The sequence below is a fragment of the Marmota flaviventris genome, chromosome 3 (assembly GCF_047511675.1).
Source record: "Marmota flaviventris isolate mMarFla1 chromosome 3, mMarFla1.hap1, whole genome shotgun sequence".
Lineage (NCBI taxonomy): Eukaryota > Metazoa > Chordata > Mammalia > Rodentia > Sciuridae > Marmota > Marmota flaviventris.
In genome coordinates, this window is record NC_092500.1 from 99,123,996 (window position 1) to 99,144,695 (window position 20,700).

Here is a 20,700-nt window from a genome sequence, read left to right on the forward strand (position 1 = left end):
TGGTTATTTCTCAAATTGGCAGTCTGAGGCTTTTGTTGAATAAGCCAATCCACTCAAGATTGAGCATGGTTAGGGAGAAATATTCCTTAGATTAAAAAGTTAACATATGAACTCTGAACCATTCTCTAACTTCTCTCTAGTATTTATTTACTTATTTTGCTCTATCCCCACTCTCCATGAAGATTTCTCATACTCAGATCAAAATCAGAAAATAGGTGACTAGGATTAATAGCTTGTATTTTTATCTATGGTTTTCTTATACCTTGTGTGTTTGAACTGGCTTTTACTTGATTGTAAGCTGCTGATAAGACAATGCTCATTTAAAAGTTAAATTTTGTATATCACTAGTTTTATTTGAAATTAGATTTACATTCTGCACTTAGGTCAGCCAACACATGTTCCCCCTTACCTCCTCCCTTAATACAGATACTTCTCAAAATTATCAAACTTTTTCCCAATTGATGGTTTGGCATTCAAGGCCTTAGAGTAGCCAGCACCTGGTAGTCTTATTGCCTTCAGATTATTTGCCTTTGTAATTTACTCTTAAGGCAGGTGATATTCATTTTTGTTGCTGTGGAAACCTTTTTCATTACCACAAATCTTTGCATATGTACATACTCAATACCACAGAATCTCAAATTTGAACATAAGATAAGGATGTGTCTTTTGGATGTGGTGTAACTGTGATTCTAATTTCTCATGTATAGTCTTGAGTAGAGCTCTTTAACTTTGCTCAACCAAAGCAGCATATACAAAACAAGAGAATATGGGAATATTTATGATCTGCCACGCTTTATTATGCTCGTATTTATTTATTGCCTTTCCATGTTCTATGCCTCTGCTTCTAACAGAGTGCAAGACAGGCATTTTATGAATAATGTTAGGGTTTAAATCTGGAATGTCCCTTCAAAGTCTCATGTCACAATCTGCATAGTCCCCAATGCAGCAATGTTCAGAGGTATGGTTTTAGGAAAATGATTGGATCATGAGGGCTCTGACCTCATCAGTGGATTAATCCATGGACTACTGGTAGGTAAGACCTTTATGGAGGAAGGAAGTCACTGGGGGCATGCCCTGGAAAGGTTTGTCATCTCTGTAGCTGGCCTCTTCCTCTTGATTTCTCTGCTTCCTGGCTGTCACAGCTGAGCAACTTTTCTTTGCCATGCCCTTCCATCATGATGTTCTGCCTCACGTAGGGCTCAGAGCAATGGAGTTGACTGTGGACTGAGATCTCTGAAATGGTGAGCTGAAATAATCTTAAGTCCTAAGTTGTTCTTGTCAGGTATTTTGCTCACAGCTATGCAAAGCTGGCTAACAGATCAAAGTAGGTTTATTCAGGTGGACATTTTTAATATGAATACAAATGTTAGCTGAGATCATTTTAGATATCCTATTGTTTGACTACGTTATCTTGGTTTAAAATGGGTGAGACTTGTGAACGTGGTGTGTGTGTTGTAAATCCAACCACTGATACCTAATGATTATTTAATAATTGGATTCCTAGCTTTAATGAATAAAGAGCTAGAATAAAAGAATCCCCCCAAATAGTAAAATGCCAAAAGTAAAAGGATTTGAAGGTGAGCTCAGAGTTTGCCTTGGAAAACTCCCCAAGTGAAGAACAGTAAAGTTGAAGAACTGCTCAGTGTCTTTAATATCTGCCTTGTCTCATTTCTCTGAATTGTGTGATATAGTTTACTGAACACTGATTTAATAATCAAAAATCTTAATTATGGATTGGTACTTAACTATTTTCTCTGTCAGTCTGTGCACTGACTTTATTCATTAGTGGCACAGGGCCCAAGTAGCTATCTGAAATCCTTATTTGCCATTCTTTTATTATTATTCCTTAGTTCTGAAGGTGTCTTTATTTGGTTACTTTTACTGATTGAGGTCCCGTGGTCCTGTTAGGATAATATGGAGTATTTAAATCTAGAACAGTGAATTCTTTTTTTTTTTTTAATAGAAAAAGGACAGGTGGTTAGAGTAACAGGAAATCTCAAAATAGAGGCCCTTGTTCTTTTACTCTAAGAGCTCAGAAACTTAGTATTTTTCAGTGGTATAAATATTAGTCATGAGGATGAGTATACAAAATGGGAAGCTTGGTCAGGAGTGGTTATTCCTCTAAAAAATAAGGTAGTTCAGACCATCATTCCCTGTGAGCTGGTAGACATCTTTCACCTCAGCCTGGGACAGGAAGAACTACATAGAGCTGTGAAATGATAAAAACCATTGAGGTTTGAGGGTGTGACCGGAAGGTCTGAAGGTGTGATCATAAGCTGTGTGCAAAGCTTCTAGCTAACTGTATCACCAGAAAGGAATGAGTAAAATATGTGTTTTCCTAAATTAAAACAAAAACAAAAACAAAAACAAAAACAAAAAACCAAAAGCTTTTGCAGCAAAGCAGCCAGAAAATAAATGAATACATATTTATGTTTATATGTATATGTTTTATGCAAAAGTGAATTTAAAAGACAAAGTTCTAGAGCCAATTTTTCATCTTTGTTTTATTAATTTTGTTATAATACAGTTTAGTACTTCCAGTTTTGTGCTGCTTTGATCAAAGACTCATGTTAGGAGTTTTAATCAGTTCTCTCTGAAGTTACTTCTAAAGTTAATTGTCTTCTCATTAAAAAAAAAAAATTGCCTTTTTCAGAAATTTAGAGCTTAGTAAGAAAAAGTTTAGAGGAGCAGTTACACAATGTAGCTTTCTAATCACTTGTATCATTCTGTTCTAAAACTGAAAAAAATCTAGATTTTATGGTCATTTACTCAACATTTATCTTTTTGCTGATCAAGCACACTGGTAGGCATCATGCCTCTTATTTGTGCTGCTGTTACAATAGTGAATAAGACAGATATGGTACTCACCTTTGTGGACTTAATATTAGAAGAGGCAATATGTAAGAAGTATAAGAAAAAGTGCTCTGACTTCTTTAGCCTCCATCCTGAGGACTCTCCACCCATCACTGGCTATGTGGATGTAAATTAAAATGGGCAAAAAACCTTAATGTTGCCAATATCTTTATGGGGCAATATAATATAATTTTCTTGATCTGAAGCCATAGAATGGTTTTTCTAAAGCAGTAGTGACATACTGCTGTATGTTTTACAGTTCCTAAATTATGTGCTGTCCTAACTTTGTTCTTCCAAATACTTGCATTCCAAGTTTGATGTGGTTGGATAAAGAGTGTGCATTGGTTTATTTTATGTTACTATAGCAGAACACCTGAGAGTGGGTAAGAATTTTATTCTGGCTCACGGTTTTGGAGGCTGGGAAATTTAAGATCAGGTGGTCTCATCTGGTAAGGGCCTCATGATGTTTCAACTCATGGCAGAAAGTGAGGACAATTGGAGTGCACGGAAGACAGAACACCAGGAGTGAACTTGTTTTCAAACAACCTGCTGTGACAGTAACTAGTCTTTGCCAGAGAGGCATGAATTATTCATGAGGCTCCATCCCATAACCCAAACACCTCCCACTGCTTTCTACATCCCAATACTAGTGTACTGGGGTCCAAGTTTCAACATGAGTTTTCGTGGGGACAAACCATATTCGAACCACAGCAGTCTATTAGCATTTCTGGGTTGCAGTGCTGGTATTTCCACTTTATAGAAATTAGGAGAGGAAACCAACAAACCAAACAAAAAATCCCATCTTTTTTTGAAGTCCAAGAAATCCCATCTGCAGTACTAATTTCATTTTATTCTTCCAAGGCTATGAAATGGCAAAACTCATATAAAACATGAACAAACTGAGTTTTGAAGATTCAGTGATTTATTCAAATTTTTATGACTAGGAAGAATTTGAATCTTGGAATCCAAGTAATAATAATATTTAGAATTCAGTGAGCACCTCCTCTATATATACTAGGTTATAGTCAAGCATTTATATGCCTTAATTCTGACAGCAACCTTGGAGGGCAAATATTACTACCATTTTACTGTGTTGAATCTGAGGCCTAGAGAGCTAAGAGACTTGAACTAAGAGAACTAGAGAACACAAGAGAGCTAGAACTGGTATTCAAACACATTTTCCTGATTCCTAAATTCATGCTTTGTTGCAGTCCATTCTGAATTCATAGTCTATCCATGTCCTATATTGTCAAGACTTATTTTAAACATAGGTCAAGAATTGACAATTGGGCTGGGGATGTGTCTCAAGCAGTAACGTGCTCGCCTGGCATGCGTGGGGCACTGGGTTCAATTCTCAGCACCACATAAAATAAAGATGTTGTGTCCACCGAAAACTGAAAAATAAATATTAAAAAATTCTCTTTCTCTCTCTCTCTTTTTCTCTCTCTCTCTCTCTCCCCTTAAAAAAAAAGTCAATGTCTTTATAAAAAAAAGAATTGGCAATAATGTGTTCTTAGGTCAAGTAACCTTTTAATAATAGTTTATTTGTAAAGCGGGGATAATAATATACAACTGCCAGTGTTGGGAGGTTTCAATATGGCTATGCACAGTGTCTCTGCCACTTTCTCAGTTACCCCTATAACTTCCTTTACCCTCACTCTCTACCTTTTCTCAGCAGAGTTTTCCTTCTTTACTTTTTTGACTTCGAGATAGAAGGCTAGGGATCTTCTTTATCTGGTTGAGAAAACCAAGGATTAGCGAGGGAGAAGAAAATGCCAAGCAGCAATTTTCTGGTTTACCTTAAAACTCTGCTTACATTGTTGAATTAAATGAGTCTCTGGTAGATATTTTATCTGACTTCTGGGGCATGATGACAAGTGGCAGACTTCAGTAGTAATTCAGAGACCAAGGATTGTCTCGGGACACAAGTAGGGCAGGTGGAAACAAACAAAAAAACATACACACACAAAAGACAGGTAGCACAACTTAGACTATATCCAAGGGGTTAGAACACGTAGTATACTGTCTGAAGTAGTTTGGAGGAAAGGTGGGAGGAATGACCAAAGTGAAGAATATGGAGACCCTCTGAAGAATAATGGTTCAGTGCTGACTAGAGGTTGGTGAAGGAAGAAAAGAATAAGCAAGGGATTTGGTTAGAACTAAACAAAGTATGGATGGGGTTTGTCTCCGCATAATCCATTTTGCCTTCTATTCTCTCCCTCACTCCACATCCCCACACTCTATTAGCAACCATCATTTGATTTGAAAAACAATTTATTTACTTTTTTTAATTTTTTTTTTTTTTTAGGTTTATGGCATATAGTTTAGGTAAACACACATACAAGGAGAAAGGAAAAGGGGAAATGGAGGTGTCAGAAGCAAAGCTGAGTGACAGTGAAAAACAATTTAAATTGGTTTCATAGAACCAAAGTCAGAAGATTTTAAAAGCCGGATCAAATGGAAATGAACTTCATCTGGCTCTTAATAATAGTTATAGAAATGAATTTCTTTTCTCTCTCCTTTTTTTTTTTTTGGTTCTCTTTTCAAGTTTCTGGGGATTGAACTTAGGGCTCTATGGTTGTTAGGCAAGTGCTCTATGACAGCTACATTGCCAGCCTTAATGGATTGTTTTTAAGTGTTCTGCATATGTGAAAATGGGAGGTGTTGCTGAAAATTTGTAGAGATAAATTTTTTCAAGTAAGAATAAGATTCATGATAATATGGTATTATATATATATATATATATGTGTGTGTGTGTGTTGTATATATATATATATATATATATAAATGATAGTAATACTCTTTGACCTCAAAATATTTTTTTTGATACCAGCAAAAAAAAAAACCCCAAAACAAACAAACAAAAAAAATTGGAGGTAACCTAAATATCCAATAGTAATGTATTACTGAAATAATTTTTATATCCATGTTGATAATAATTATATATGGTTTTAAAAATCATGTTTTATATAAATATTTCTAAATGAGGAAATAGTTATTGTTTATTAGAAATTGATAAAAAATGCTGTGTGTGGAAAGATATCAAATTTAATAGTGAATATAACATGGATAAAAGTTATAAGAATACACACCAAAATTTTTTATGATGGGAATGTAGATGTTTTGAAGTAATTTCTAAAATGTGTTTATCTACAATAAATATAAATGAAAAAAGAAAAAAAAACTTCCCAAGTAGTAAGAAAAATAATAACAAGAGAAAGTTTTTAACAGAAAGACTAATGTTTAAATTAAGAGCTAAAGAATTTAGATATAACATTGATCACAAATATGTATATATTTATATGTAGATTTTTAAGTCATATCTTTTTACTAGTAGTTGGATTTTTTAAAATATATTTTCTTGTTTTCCCCAAAGATGTATTCCTCTGTCTTTTCAGTCCCCAAATACTGATTTTGAATGTTTTGCATATTTTGCAGAGAACCAAGTTGTTGGTTAATTCAAGTGGAGGAATATATAACTCATGACCATCTTTCTTTTCCGTTAACATCAGCTTTTACCATATAATTTCCTTTTATCACTTTGGTCAAGAGGAGGGGTGAAACTTTTTGAGTTGGAGTGTCATTTAGAAGTAATTCATTTCTGCTTTTTGTCTTACTGTCTCTGAGGGATCCAGGACTGAAAAGGCCTACCTATTCCTCATTTTTAGTTCAGTTGCCTCCAGCTGCATCACTACATGGCACAAATACAGGTAACATCTGCCTTTATTTCCTCAGAGCTTTGTATTTTATCCCACTTATTCTAGAGATACGGTATTTAATTACACATGGCTGGACATGAGATTGAGATTGGTAGGCAAGTATTTGTTGATTGCATTAGAATTGCATTAACTCTGAAAGATATGAAAATTGAAGTTTACCATTTTCTCTTTCTCAATATGCTATGGGTTTTGCTCTTTGCTATCAAAATAAAGGAAGAGGGATTTGGGAAGTTTTTTTATTTTAATTTGGGTCTAATGATTTAAATATTATCCATCTTGAAGAATTTAAAGAAAGATCTTTTTCTTAGGAAACTAGAAGAAACACGAATAATTCAATTTAGAAAAATTTGTACATTAAAAAACTTAGAAAAGAATACAGTTACATGTGCAATTTTTTGTATTTGCTATTTCTTGGATGTAATCTTATTGAACTGATTAAGATGCAAAGTAAATTTTAAATATTTACTACTTATTTCTATATTGATATCCATTACTAGATTGAATCTTTTACTTATGTTAACTAATGAATGCCTATTGACAAATTTTATTTTTACATAGACTTTTCTGTCATCGTCACACACTAGAAAATTATTCAGAAAATCTTCATGTACATGAAATTATTTGGGATTGAAAATGCAGGTGTTTGGGCTTCAACCCAAGAGATTTTTATTTATTACATTTTGTACAGGGCCCTGGAATCTAAAACAGTTTGCAATATTAATCCTTGAATAATTATTTTGCTGATAGTGTCTGCAATATACGTGGAGAAACACTGGTATAGTCATGCAATGTAAGTATTTTTTATATGTATGCCACATCATGTGTAAGTTTTTTTATGTATATTAAGCAGGTCGTAAAGCTAGATAAATTTTATTTTTATTCTAATTTGTTACATATGGCTGCAGAATATATTACATTTCATATTACACATAGAGGACAAATTTTCATATTTCTGATTGTATACAAGGTATATTCATACCATTCTTGTCTTCTTACAAGAACATGGAAAAGTTTTTAAAAAGCAAAAGTATTTTTTCAGAATGCTTTGAATTGACAGTTTAAAAGTGCTTTCAGAATACTTTGAATTGACAGTTTTATTTGAATTGACAATTTATAAGTGTTTTGGTGGTTTGAGGTAGAAACAATTTGGCCTAACATTTGCATATGTATATTGAACATTTTAAACAAAATTGGCTGGGCCAATAGGAGCATAATCTATTCATGGATTTTTCTCTTTATATTTTTAATAACCCTGACAGTGATTAACTAGGTGCATAAATGACTTAAACAGAATTTTTATTTTAAATTTATTTATTTTACAGTAGAATGCATTTTGACACATAGTACACCAATGGAGCACAACTTCTCATTCTTCTGGCTGTACATGGTTCAGAGTCACTCCAGTAATGTAATCATACATAGATTATTACACTATGTATATAGGGTATATAGGACATATATACCCTATATACTTATGTAATAGGGTAATAATGTCTCTTTCTACTGTCCTTTCCATCCCCACCACCTCACCCCTCCCCTCACTTTCTTCTACACAAACCAAAGTTCCTTCATTCTTCCCTATCCCCCCACCCCACTATGGATCAACATCCACTTATCAGAGAAAACATTCGGCTTTTGTTTTTTTGGTATTGGCTTATTTCACTTAGCATGATATTCTGTAGTTCCATCCATTTACCTGCAAATGCCATAATTTCATTCCTCTTTAACTAATATTCCATTGTGTATATGTAACACATTTTCTTTATCCATTCATCTGTTGAAGGACATCTAGGTTTGTTCCGTAGTTTAGCTATTGTGAATTGAGCTGCTGTAAATGTGGCTGCGTCACTGTGGTATGCTGATTTTAAGTCCTTTGGGTATAAACGGGAAGAGTGGGATAGCTGGGTCAAATGGTGGATCCATTCCAAGTTTTCTGAGAAATCTTCATACTGCTTTCCATAGTGATTGCATTAATTTGCAGTCCCACCAACAATGTATGAGTGTACCTTTTCCCCCACATCCTTGCCAACACTTATTATTGCTTGTATTTTTGATAATTGCCATTCTGACAGGAATGAGATAAAATCTGAGAGTAGTTTTGATTTGCATTTCTCTAATTGCCAGAGATATTGAACAATTTTTCATATGTTTGTTGATCTATTGTATTTCTTCTTGTGTAAAGTATCTTTAATCAGAAATTTGAAAGACGTTTCATTTCTTTCATAAATAAGGTTCAGTCTACAAGCTTTATGCACTTAAAGAAGTTAATAAACACACACCCACAGATACATGTACACATACCTCTCAGCATCAAATCCTGGTTTGTTTATATAGGCTCACATTTTCATTTCTTCTTTATATAGAAGTCATCACATGGCAAGGTTTTTAATGTGAAACATACTTCTCTTCTAATTCTAAAGATGAGCAATCAGGAGGTGACTTATTCAACCCTGAGATTTCTTCAGTCTCCTTCAGAATCACCGGGTAGATCAAGGAGTGATTCTACTCAGAGTCCTAGAAAAGCTGTTGACAAAGGTATATATTTTAAGCATCTAAATTAATATGTTTATTGTGAATTGCCCAAATTTTGCAATTTGAATAAAAATTCTGTTTGCACTTCTGGTTGTCAGCTGGTAATATGAACCATAAATAGGGTAGAGTTGTAGAATGAAGTCTTTAAAAAATTTTGTGACAATGGGAAAATAAGTAAATATTTTTGAATTTGAGAAACTAATAGGATGTTTTGATTCAAATTGGACCAAAAAAATTTATGAGGGCTTTAAAGGTAAAGGACATACTGAAGTCTGAAGAAACATTGAATTTTCTAGAGAAATAAAATTCTTAGAGAAATGAAAAGTTGGGCTGGGGATGTGGCTCAAGCGGTAGCGCACTCGCCTGGCATGCATGCGGCTCGGGTTCCATCCTCAGCATCACATACAAACAAAGGTGTTGTGTCCGCCAAAAACTAAAAAATAAATATTAAAAATTCTCTCTCTCTCTCTCTCTCTTTAAAAAAAAAAAGAAATGAAAAGTTTATGTTAAGAGTGATATTTTCACTCAGACAAAAGATATTTTAAGTATCTTAAATACTTACCAAACTTTAATGGTAATGAAGCAGCAAAAATTTTCAAATCAGGGAGGAGTTCTAATTTTTCGATTCTCTATTTCTATTCTCCTTTCAAATATTGTCAAAATTAAACTCTAAGTTGAAAACTTCTTTGATTTAGTGATTATCAGAGATACAGGCTTCAGATACCAAGGACTTCAAAAGCATAAGAGTAAATATAGTATTGCCTAGAGAAAAAGATAATTGATGAAAGAAAACAGAAAGTTGATTTCTAGAAATTCCTTTAAGTATGGCCCTCTATCCCATTTGAGCTTCAGAGTATTCACTTTTGGCTATTAATTTATCAAAACTACTGACTTGGGGCTGGGGATGTGGCTCAAGCGGTAGCGTGCTCGCCTGGTATGCATGCGGCCTGGGTTCGATCCTCAGCACCACATACAAACAAACAAAGATGTTGTGTCCCCCGAAAACTAAAAAATAAATATTAAAAAAAATTAAAAAAAACTACTGACTTATCTTTCTCTCCTTTACATGATTGTTTACGATCACAAGGACTCGGAGTACACATCAACTTGGGGTCTTCTATATGAATTGTGTCTATTGCCTTTGGTGTTTTTGTAAGGGATGTGCTTTTGAAATCCTATAGAACTGTTCCTACATGCAGGATTTATACAATTGGCATGTCAACTAGAAACCTAAAACTTGAAAATTGTAACTCCTAGATTACAATTTAAATCAACTTGTATAATATGTTTTTGAAAAAATTTTTAGTTCCTTTTTTCATATGGTCTCCCACATTAAGGTTAGTAGTGGTGGGCCATAGCTTTTTCTGTGTTGCTTATTTTCTTCTTTTTTCATTTAAAGAGTTTTCTGTGCCCTGGAACTTTATTGCAGTGACTCTTGGAATTTTCTGTTTACTTTTGTTGACGACAGTCATAGTGTTGGTGATCAAGAGTGAGTAACTGAAATCCATTTTTCTTAATCTGAGTACTGAACTTTAGACACTAATTGTACAGACTTTAACATGCTTCATCCATTAGTTCCTGTCTGTAGTCAGGGAAAGACTTAGGTGGCTCTGAACTTTGAGTGAGGCTTTTTTTCCTGGACATATTGCAGTGTCATTTTAATATTACTTACCTATTCCATGGACTCTGAGGCTGTGGTGAGCTATACACTTAATCTGATACATGGTCATATTTCTTCTGGTAGAGGATTGAGTGAAATTCTGCCATGGTATTCAGGTTATCATGAACCTGAGGTAAACATTTTTGAGAAGTAACTGTTCAAAAGAAATTATAGCTTTTCTTCTAATAATATAATTAGGAAATAGCTTATTAAAAAATCTGTATGTAGATGTTAAATGATCTTGAATTTAAACTTTATCTTTTTTTAAAAAATTCTGTCTTATCTTTAGAGAAAATCATTGATATATTATTCTTAGATAAAATTACATATCCCAATATTATTTTCTTGGTCCTATGGGCATTCCATCTGCTTCAGTAATAGTTATGCCACCTCCTCATGTTTCTTAGTTCAGATTTTCATACTCAAAAGATGTATTAAATATTGACTGATTGATTTTTACTTTGCTACTTATTTATTAAAAATGAACTAAACTGAAAGGTAAGGTGTTATCATCAAAATTTTATTCTCATAGCTTATTTCTTATTTTACATTAAAGTTGCTAATACTGAGAAATTTGATGATTCCATTTCTATGATCAGTTCACTGAGGTGTTACTTTCTAAATGTCAAATTACTAATATGAGTTGGTTGTCAAAATGAAGCTTTTTCTTTTGGCTTAAATTTCAATGTTTATTCATTATGAATACTTTTTTGTATTACATCTATGCTGTTAATTTTAGTTTTTCAGTGTGTTCAAGAAAAACATCACCAGCAGGAAATTCTAAGAAACTTCAGCAAAGTGTACGACATTATGAAAAATGACTACTACTTAAAGGAACAAGTTTGGATAAATAAGTCTTTAGAATATGATAGTCTCAAAAATAAAACCCTTCATTTGGAATCAAATCATGAGAACAAATGTCATAAGAAAATTGAGATCTATTCAGAATTTTTGCAAAATAAAGGTATGGAGGAAATCTTTATTTAAATTATTATTTAAATAATATTTTAAAATAATTGCACAATTTCTTTTCCTTCAGAAGCTTTGAAGTCTAATAAACTGGGTTATATTATATACTAGTGATCTCTGGGCCTACTGGAAAAAAATTTGATTTGTCCCTCTTAGATATGATGTAGGTATTTGGGTATGCTTATTTCAAGCATAGGGTTGGGGCCCCCAGAAGCCATACTTGGATTATTAAGACCCTATATAGTGTCCCCAATTCAATTGCTGTTCTTACATTCCTACTCCTTTCAGAAGGTGAAAATATGTCAGTTACCCTGAAAATTCAGAGCACTTTGTTCCTGTAGGAAAATCAGACTCCTACTCTGTTGCTAACATTGGATATGGAGGCTGTCATTAAAAGTATATTTAGGCAAAAATGGGCTCAAGGACTTTTATTTGGATGCTATTTTAAAAATAATTTTTGTGTATATATGTATTTTCATTCTGCTATGGCTTCAGATATTTGGTAGATAGATTTATGACCAGTGTAAATACTTATTACCTGCAGTATATCGGCAAGATTTGCCATATGGTTGATGTTTGTGCAATTCTGTGATAATGCCATCAAAACACCAAAGAGATACAAATGTTAAATTTCATGCAGTAAACTGTTACCTTGCATAATGACCTGATTATCTTGAATTGAGTTGATTAATCAACAAGTACTAAATATTAGGATTTAGAGTTTATAAAGACCTTTTTCATGTGTAATCTCACTTTGGTATTGTGGGATTTACTATCTCTTATTAAAGGATGAATACTATTTACAAATTCCGTACATTATGACATAAATAAGAGAAAAAGAAAAAGTTACAAAAAATGTTTCTCATATTTAGATGTCATTCCAGAATCCAGCATTCTTATCTGTTAGATATATGGTATAAGTAGAATCATGAAATATTATTTTTCTTCTGTGATTGGCTGATTTCACTCAGCATAACATCCTCAAGGATCGTCATGTTGTCACATAGAAAGAATTTACTTCTTTTTAGAGGTTGAACAATATCTTTTCATATGTAACATATTATTTTAGGTTGTTTTCATCTTGGCCGTTGTGAATAGTACTGCATTGACATGAGTGTGGATATCTCTTGGTACTCCAGAATTTTGGTGATCCTCATATTGTCATTACTGATAGCAATGAGATATTATTTAGATATAGAGGACTGATAAATGTATTTCTGTAGTTGACAGACTACCAGATAATAAATTTAAAGTTTCACATTACGTGTTGTAGGTTTGATCTGTGAAGGCCACTGGTTCTGTTATGGAGTAAAATGTTATCATTTTACCAAGAAACAAGAAAAATGGGAGGGATGTAAGAAAACTTGCCAAGACAATGGATTATCCCTTTTGAAGATAAATGATGAAGATGAACAGGTATTGTGAACTCACATCCACTTTTTTTTTCTTTCTCTTGGATGCTGTCACTTACCCTTGGATCTAAGATACTGAGGACAGGCAGGAGTTCAGAAGGAAGGGCCTTCACCTATTTGTGTTCTGTCTGTTATGCGGGCAAAAATTATATAATTGAAAGTTTCCTGGGAGATTCCTACCTGCTAAGAAGTATATAAACCTGCTATCTATCTGTATAATCTGTAAGTATTCTATCTATATAATCTATTATGATAGCCATTATTATTAAGGATGCAGTTTGGTTCTTTGCAGTCATTTTCCTTTCAAAGGAGTCTGTAAGAGTAACAGAAAAATATTCCCTTCCCTGAATAATATTTAACCCTTTGATAAATTACAGCCTGAACCAACAGTTATTTATCCCTATAAAATGGCAACTTTGGGCTGGGGATATAGCTTGGTTGGTAAAGTGTTTAATAAATAAAAACTTAGAACTGCCTGGAATCAAATTTATCTCTACCACTTACTAGCTGAGTGACTTCAGGTAAATGACTTAACCTCTCTGGCTGCCTTGAAAACGAGATGATTTTTAAAAAATATTTATTGTTTAGTTGGACACAATATCTTTATTTATTTATTTTTATGGGTGCTGAGGATTGAACCCAGTGCCTCTCATGTGGTAGGCAAGCACTCTACCGCTGAGCCACAACTCCAGCCCCCCAAAATGGAAATGAGTTTAGATGAGTTTAAGGACCATAAAAGTGATAACAGTTTTACCAATTAGTCTCATGATGATTTTCATTGCATACATAGGCAATATTTACTTGGTTAATGTTCTTATATAAGAATATATAAAGGTGTATATCATTTAAAATCTCAGTATAAAAGAATTCCTGATATCAAGTCATGAAATAATTTTGTTTGATATGGTAAAATATAGTTAAACGTATATTTTAAAATCCACTTAGTCATTTAATCTAACATTAAGTGCTATATCACTCTGATATATTTCATTTTAGATAGTAGATTCTTCCAAATATTTTTCCCTTTTACTTCTTTCAGTGCTGAACTACAGAAAGACTTTCTCTTAGGATACTGAAGCTGTAATGTGCACCCTTTTCACGTAATACTTTTTACTTTAGTAAATTTGTTTTAAAGATTCCTTTTACTTAAGGTTGTGTGGTGATCCTTTTTTCATATTCTTCATTATTCTTTTGGAGTAGGAATTTGAATAGTTTTGTAAAGTGTCAAAAATGATTTAACAATTTAAATATTTATTATTGCTAAATAGATTTTTACATTTTGCATGTTTTTAATAATTTACAAAAGTTATACTTTTAAAATAAATAATCTACTAGTGGAAAATTACTTTGGAAAATGAAAATGCAAGGATTGAAGAAAGAGAGGTAGAGGAGAATTAGCAGAGTACTGGTCACAGGAACACCTGGCCTTATGACCTGTCATTCTCTTTGTTTATCTAATAGATGAGAATTTTGTGACATAATGTTTTTTGTTTCCTGTATAGGCCTTCCTTAAACAACAGGCTTGTAAAAATAATTACTGGATTGGATTATCATATGATGAATGTGAAAGGAAATGGAAATGGGTTGACAGTGACACATCTTCTGGAATGTGAGTTTCTGGAATACATTCAAACTCTACCATTAGTGTGGGAGTTGGAAGGATTATGTCTGGAATGAATATTCTCTCATTTCACACAATTTAACACATTTTCAAATGGAAGTCACTGGTGAAAATAAGAAGAATGGGTTATAAAGTGTTTTAGAAAGTATAGTTAAAAAAGGAAGAGAGGTGTCATACAGAGTTATTAATAATAATAGTAGTATGATCTCAGAAGTATGTGTTATGAGATGCAGAAAATGAAGCAATCATAACTTTTTTGATAGCGGCACTCTACCACAGAATTCCATCCGTAACCCCTGACCTCCATCACAAAATTTATTTTGAGACAGGGTCTTACTAAGTTGCCCAGGTTTGCCTTGAACTTGTGATCCTCTTCTCAGAAGCTAGGATTACAGTGTGCTTGAGAGATTATAGGTGTGCACCACTACACCTGGTTCAAAATCATGAATCATGAATCATAAATTTTAAGGTGACGTGATTGTACCATCTGACTTAGCTATAATGAATATTCTGAATATCCCAAACATTCATATGAAACTTCTTTATATAATTAGTATGTTTGTTTATGTTATTTATTGACATAAATATAAGAATTTGCATATAGATACAATCATTCATATGCATATACATACCTTCCATTTTGAATTGCAGCAGTATGTAAACAATTAGGTTTACATTTAGTTCTAATCTGCCATAAAATTGTTCATTATTTAGAAATATTAAGTATTGTATTTTTATTTCTAGGAATTCTCTTTTGTGTTTTCAAATAATCTTGCTAGACACTCATATTTTCAAGCTGCCTTTTATTTCTTAAAACAGTGAAACATATTTCACATTTGATATCTGATAATTCTAGTATTTTTCTGTTATTTCTGCTGGCTTTTTTCATGATGTAATTTTCTTTCCTCCTCCTCCTCCTCCTCCTCTTCTTTCTTCTTCTTCTTCTTCTTCTCCTTCTCCTTCTCCTTCTTCTTTCTTCTCCTTCTTCTTCTTCTTAGGATTGAACCCAGAGGCACTTTACCATTGAGGCATATCCCCAACCCTTTATATTTTTTATTTTGAGACAAGGAAGTTGCTTAGGGCCTCACTAAGTCGCTAAAGTTGGCCTTGAGCTTTTGATCCTCCTGCCTCAGCTTCCTGAGTCACTGGGATTATAGGCATTCACCACCATGTCTGGCCATGATACAATTTTCTTTGTGGAATTTTTTTTTCCCTCTTTAAGCTGCAGTGGAAACCATTTGAGGTCTGAGATGAAGATGGTGGCTTCCCCAAGAAAAAAATTGCTTTAGTTGGATGTTTAGCAGCACTGAATCTGGTCCACTTTTCACTTGGGGTGGGCAAGTATTGGGAGCTCTGAGTTGTAAACCTGCAAAAAATGACCTGAAATCACCTTGACATACTTGTATTTTCCAAGGACATTGTTAGATAAACTACTTTGGAGGTCATAAAACAGAAAGTCTCACAGGCCAATTTAAGATGCTCAGATCAGATGGTAAATCAAATCCACCTAGAACCTGTAGCACAATGCAAAGGGAAAGATATAGGTAGGCTGTCATAGATACAGTAAGGCACAAGATGGGGAGAGGGCCATCTGAAACCTGTGTCAAGCAATCTTTTTATGCCCTGATGCTCTCTGCAGCAGAATCCTTCCCTGATGATAGTGTGGGTTATAGGGCCAGATTTGAGGTTTGAGTTATGAGGGCTACAAAGAGAAAAACTATTGTGATCAGCACACATATTTTCTCTACTGGGGAGTCACAGTATCATATAAGCCTGGCTACAACTTCACCTCTCCAATTAACCTTATGAGCAGTTTTATGAATTTAATTTGTGTTAATTGGGCAGGGGCTAGAATGGGTGTCACCAATGGGAGATGGAATGACCTTGTGAATGTTGAGGATATGCTTCATGTATATTTTGTGCATAGTTAGTGTCTGCTTTGTCTTCTTTTTTGTTTATGTTCATCACACATGATTTACTTACTGTATCTATACCTAACATTTCTCATAGGTTACTAATTTACCTATCTCTTCAAAACATCTTACGTGTTCTACCTGTGTCTCACAAGTTACTTGGTTTCATTTATCTTTCTTATTTGTTTCTTATCCTATAGCAGATTTGAATATTTTAAATAATGTATCAAATATGTATTACATGAGGGATGCTTTGTGATTTTGAATTCTTAGGTGAGGTTATTCTTTTTTTTCCTTCTGCTTAAATCTAAGGTTCAAGATAGTTCCTAGGGACTTTTACTGAAGATATATCCCTTTGAGTTCTCAGCACTCAGTGGCTTGTGTGGCATTCATTATTTAGAATACCCATGATGTAGAATTTATCATTCAGCCTACTGTATCTATTAAGGGACAATCTTTCCTCAGTGCTTCACTTATCCTTTTCAGTTCCACCTTTACTTAAGCCTCAGCCTCTATAGAAATTTGCTTCTTACCAGTGCATGAATTTATGCAAAAAGTTTTCAATTTTTTTTATTCAACATTTAGAATTATTTTCCACTGGAAGGTAGTTCTGGTACTTAGTACACCATTTTGCTGAAACTTATGTCCTGCTATAGACAGGACAGTTAATGAATTATCATGTTTTAGCAATAACTGCTAGATATGGGGTGGAGGAGGAAAAGAAACAAAACAAACAAAAACTTCAATCAAGAAATCTTATCTCTAACTATATTCTAATTTTCCTTTAAAATATAGACATATGAGACCTGGTTATGTGTTATAGAAATTCTTTTTAGTCTTTCACTTTATTGAAAAGATTGACATAAGAAAGCATGTTTGTGCCGGGGTTGTGGCTCAGTGGTAGAGCGCTTGCCTAGCATGTGTGAGGCACTGGGTTCAATCCCCGGCACCACATAAAAAACAAAACAAAACAACAACAACAACAAAAAAAAAAAAAAAACCAAATGAAATAAAGGTATTGTGTCCATCTACAAATAAAAAAAAAATCTAAAAAAAGAAACCATGCTTGGTATATTGTAATCCCATGGTAATATTGTAAATTAAATGTTGTCTAATGATCCAAAAATTGCCAGTGTAAAATAACATGGGGGATTATGAGTGTGATAAAGAGACATGATTCTATAAACTTCAGAATTAAGGAGTTGCCCCCCTCTTTTCTCTTCTGTAGTCATCTTCCCATAATGATGTCTCCTGCAAGAGGACATTGTGTTTTTTTATCTGCAACAAGAGAAGTCGCTATTGAATGCAATAATAGCTACAATTGTATTTGTGAAAAAAGACTGTAAAGTATTTCATCTGCTTTAATGTGTGATGAGAATAAAAGTTAAACATGGAATATTGTAGTTTTTGTTTGTTTACTGTCATAATTTGTGATTACTTACAAATAAATGTTTTTGACTTCTGCTATGGAAGCAGAGAGAGATGAGCTGCAAGAGGAAGAAAATGTTTTTTTCATTACATGACTAGGAAATCAGATGCCATGTTTCTTTGTAGAAAAGAGAGGAAGAAGAGCCTGTCTGTGGAGAGCAGTTTCCCTTTTCTGTAATGGCACTGAGGATTTATTCTTTCTTTCTTTTTCCTGAGACATCCTTAGAACCAATTAAAGAACCCTGATAAATAGGATCAATCATTTCAATGTCTTCTGGCTTTCATGATACATTTAAGAACTAGAATATAGTTGTGTTTTGTTCACATCTAAAGCTTACCTCATCTTTAAAATATTTTTTATTTTGTCATAAAATATAATTTTTAACATACTGAATAATTGCAAGGATAGTTCAAGGAATTCCCACATAACATTCACCCAGATTATCAGTTGCAGTTGTTTATATTTTGCTTTATGGTTTATATTCTACCCCCCATCCACCTTTCTGTCTGTCTCCTTGCTGATCCATTTGATAATAAATGCCATCTTCTTCTTTTGTTCAAATATTTTTTAAGCACAAAAACTTGTCTTATATAGTAATACTACAATGATCAAAATCAGGAGATTTAGTATTGATACAGTACTATGATCTAATCTATAATCCATGTTCATATTTTATCAGTTGTCCCAGTAATGTCATTTATAAGTTTTTTTCCTCCATGTTCAGGATCATGCAGTGTATTTAATTGTGCTGTCATTTAGTGTACTTAGTCTAGAACTGTTCTTTAGTCTTTTTTTTTCTTGACCTTGACATTTTAAAATCAACTTTTTTATTTGTACTGTGCATATCAAAAAATGCACCCACTGTAAGTTAAGAAGAATATAGGTTTTAACAAATATGTACCTCTAATACACTATCCATCCAAGATGTAGGACATATCCATCACCTATAAAAAGTTTCTGTCTGTCACCATCCACCTGGCCCCATGCAAGTGGTGATATGCTTTCTTCTACTGTACATTAATTTTGCCATTCCAGCATTTTATGACTCATGTACTCTTTGTAATTGACTTTTTGCTCAGCCTGTGTTTGAAACAATCTATACTTTTTCATGTATTAGTAGTTCATTCTTTTTGTTTGTCTATTGTACTGATAAACCACATTTTTTTATTCATTCATTGATAAACATTTGATGTAGTTCCACTTTTTGGCTTCTATGAATAAAGCTGCTATGCTATGTACATTTGTGTGCAAATCTCTGTGTGGACATGTGTTTTTCTTTTTTTTTTTTTGATCATTTCTAATTTCTTTTTTTATTAGTTGTTCAAAACATTACAAAGCTCTTGACATATCATATTTCATACATTTGATTCAAGTGAATTATGAACTCCCATTTTTACCCTGTATATAGATTGCAGAATCACATCGGTTACACATCCATGTTTTTATATACTGCCATACTAGTGTCTGTTGTATTCTGCTGCCCTTCCTATCCTCTACTATCCCCCCTCCCCTCCCCTGCCCTCCCCTCCCATCTTCTCTCTCTACCCCATCTACTGTAATTCATTTCTCTCTCTTGTTTTTTTTCCCCTTTCCCCTCACTTCCTCATATATGTAATTTTGTATAACAATGAGGGTCTCCTTCCATTGGACATGTGTTTTTATTTTGTTTCTAGAAATATCTGGGGGGGCTCTGATTATTGGACATGTTTAATTTTATAAGGAACTTCTAGGTTATTTTCTGTGGTTATATGATTTTATTTTCCCAGGAGCAACAAATGAGTGTTCCTGTTTCTCTTCATCATTGATGGTACAATATTGTTAGTCTTCTTAATTTTAGCTATTATGGGGAGTGTGTAGTGATGTTTCACTGTAATGTTTTAATTTGTATTTCTCAAATGACTGATGATATTGAGCATCTTTTTTGTTTGTTAAAAATGTGTATTTTCTTGTGTAAAGTATCTCTTTGTGTTTTGTTTACTTTTTAAAAATTGGGTTTGCCTCTGTGAATTATGGAGTTTGTTATATAATTTATTCAGATTATCCAAATAAGTCTTTTCTTAGATGTATGTTGTTATGATTTGGATATGAGGTGTCTCCCAAAAGCTCATGTGTTAGACAATGAAAGAAAGTTCAGAGGAGAAATGATTAGGTTGTGAGAGTCTTAACCCAATCAGTGAATTAATTCCATGATAAGGACTAAGTGAGTGGTAACTGAAGGCTGGTAGGGTGTGGCTGGAGAAGTGGGAATTGGGGGCATGGCTTTGGGGGTATATATTTGTCTCTGGCAAGTGAAGATCTCTCTCTCTGCTTTCTGATCATCATATGAGCTGCTTCTCTCCATCACACTCTTCCTGATGATATTCAGCCTCACCTGCACCCCTGAATGGTGCTGGACTTCTATGGACTGAGACCTCTAAAATTGTGAGCCCTCAAATAAACTTTTCCTCCTCTACAGTTGTTCTGGTTGGGTCTTTCAGTTGCAGCAGTAAAAAAGCCAACTAAAACATATAATATGAATATTTTCTGTACCTTACTTCTTCATTTTCCTAAGGGTATCTTTCAAGAAAGAGAAGTTTAAAATTTTTAATGCAG

General features: G+C 33.5%; 1 protein-coding gene across 5 annotated transcripts; it reads left to right on the plus strand.

The window, feature by feature from the left end:
- The first annotated feature begins 1,141 nt into the window (after nucleotides 1–1,141).
- On the plus strand, nucleotides 1,142–19,360 carry LOC114082890 (killer cell lectin-like receptor 2). 5 transcript variants are annotated; one of them, XM_027923998.2, is made up of 8 exons: nucleotides 1,142–1,241; nucleotides 6,489–6,563; nucleotides 8,993–9,107; nucleotides 10,504–10,593; nucleotides 11,504–11,728; nucleotides 13,007–13,149; nucleotides 14,648–14,754; nucleotides 17,908–19,360. In XM_027923998.2, the coding sequence occupies exons 2-8, from the start codon at nucleotides 6,549–6,551 to the stop codon at nucleotides 18,023–18,025; spliced, it is 813 nt and encodes a 270-aa protein (XP_027779799.1). In that variant the 5' UTR covers nucleotides 1,142–1,241; nucleotides 6,489–6,548; the 3' UTR covers nucleotides 18,026–19,360. The 5 variants fall into 5 exon arrangements, with proteins under 5 accessions (XP_027779799.1, XP_027779802.1, XP_027779801.1 ...); XM_027924001.2 differs by lacking the exon at nucleotides 1,142–1,241 and adding an exon at nucleotides 7,261–7,362 and having other exon boundaries at nucleotides 6,224–6,563; nucleotides 8,936–9,107; XM_027924000.2 differs by lacking the exon at nucleotides 1,142–1,241 and adding an exon at nucleotides 7,261–7,362 and having other exon boundaries at nucleotides 6,224–6,563.
- Nucleotides 19,361–20,700: the final 1,340 nt, after the last annotated feature.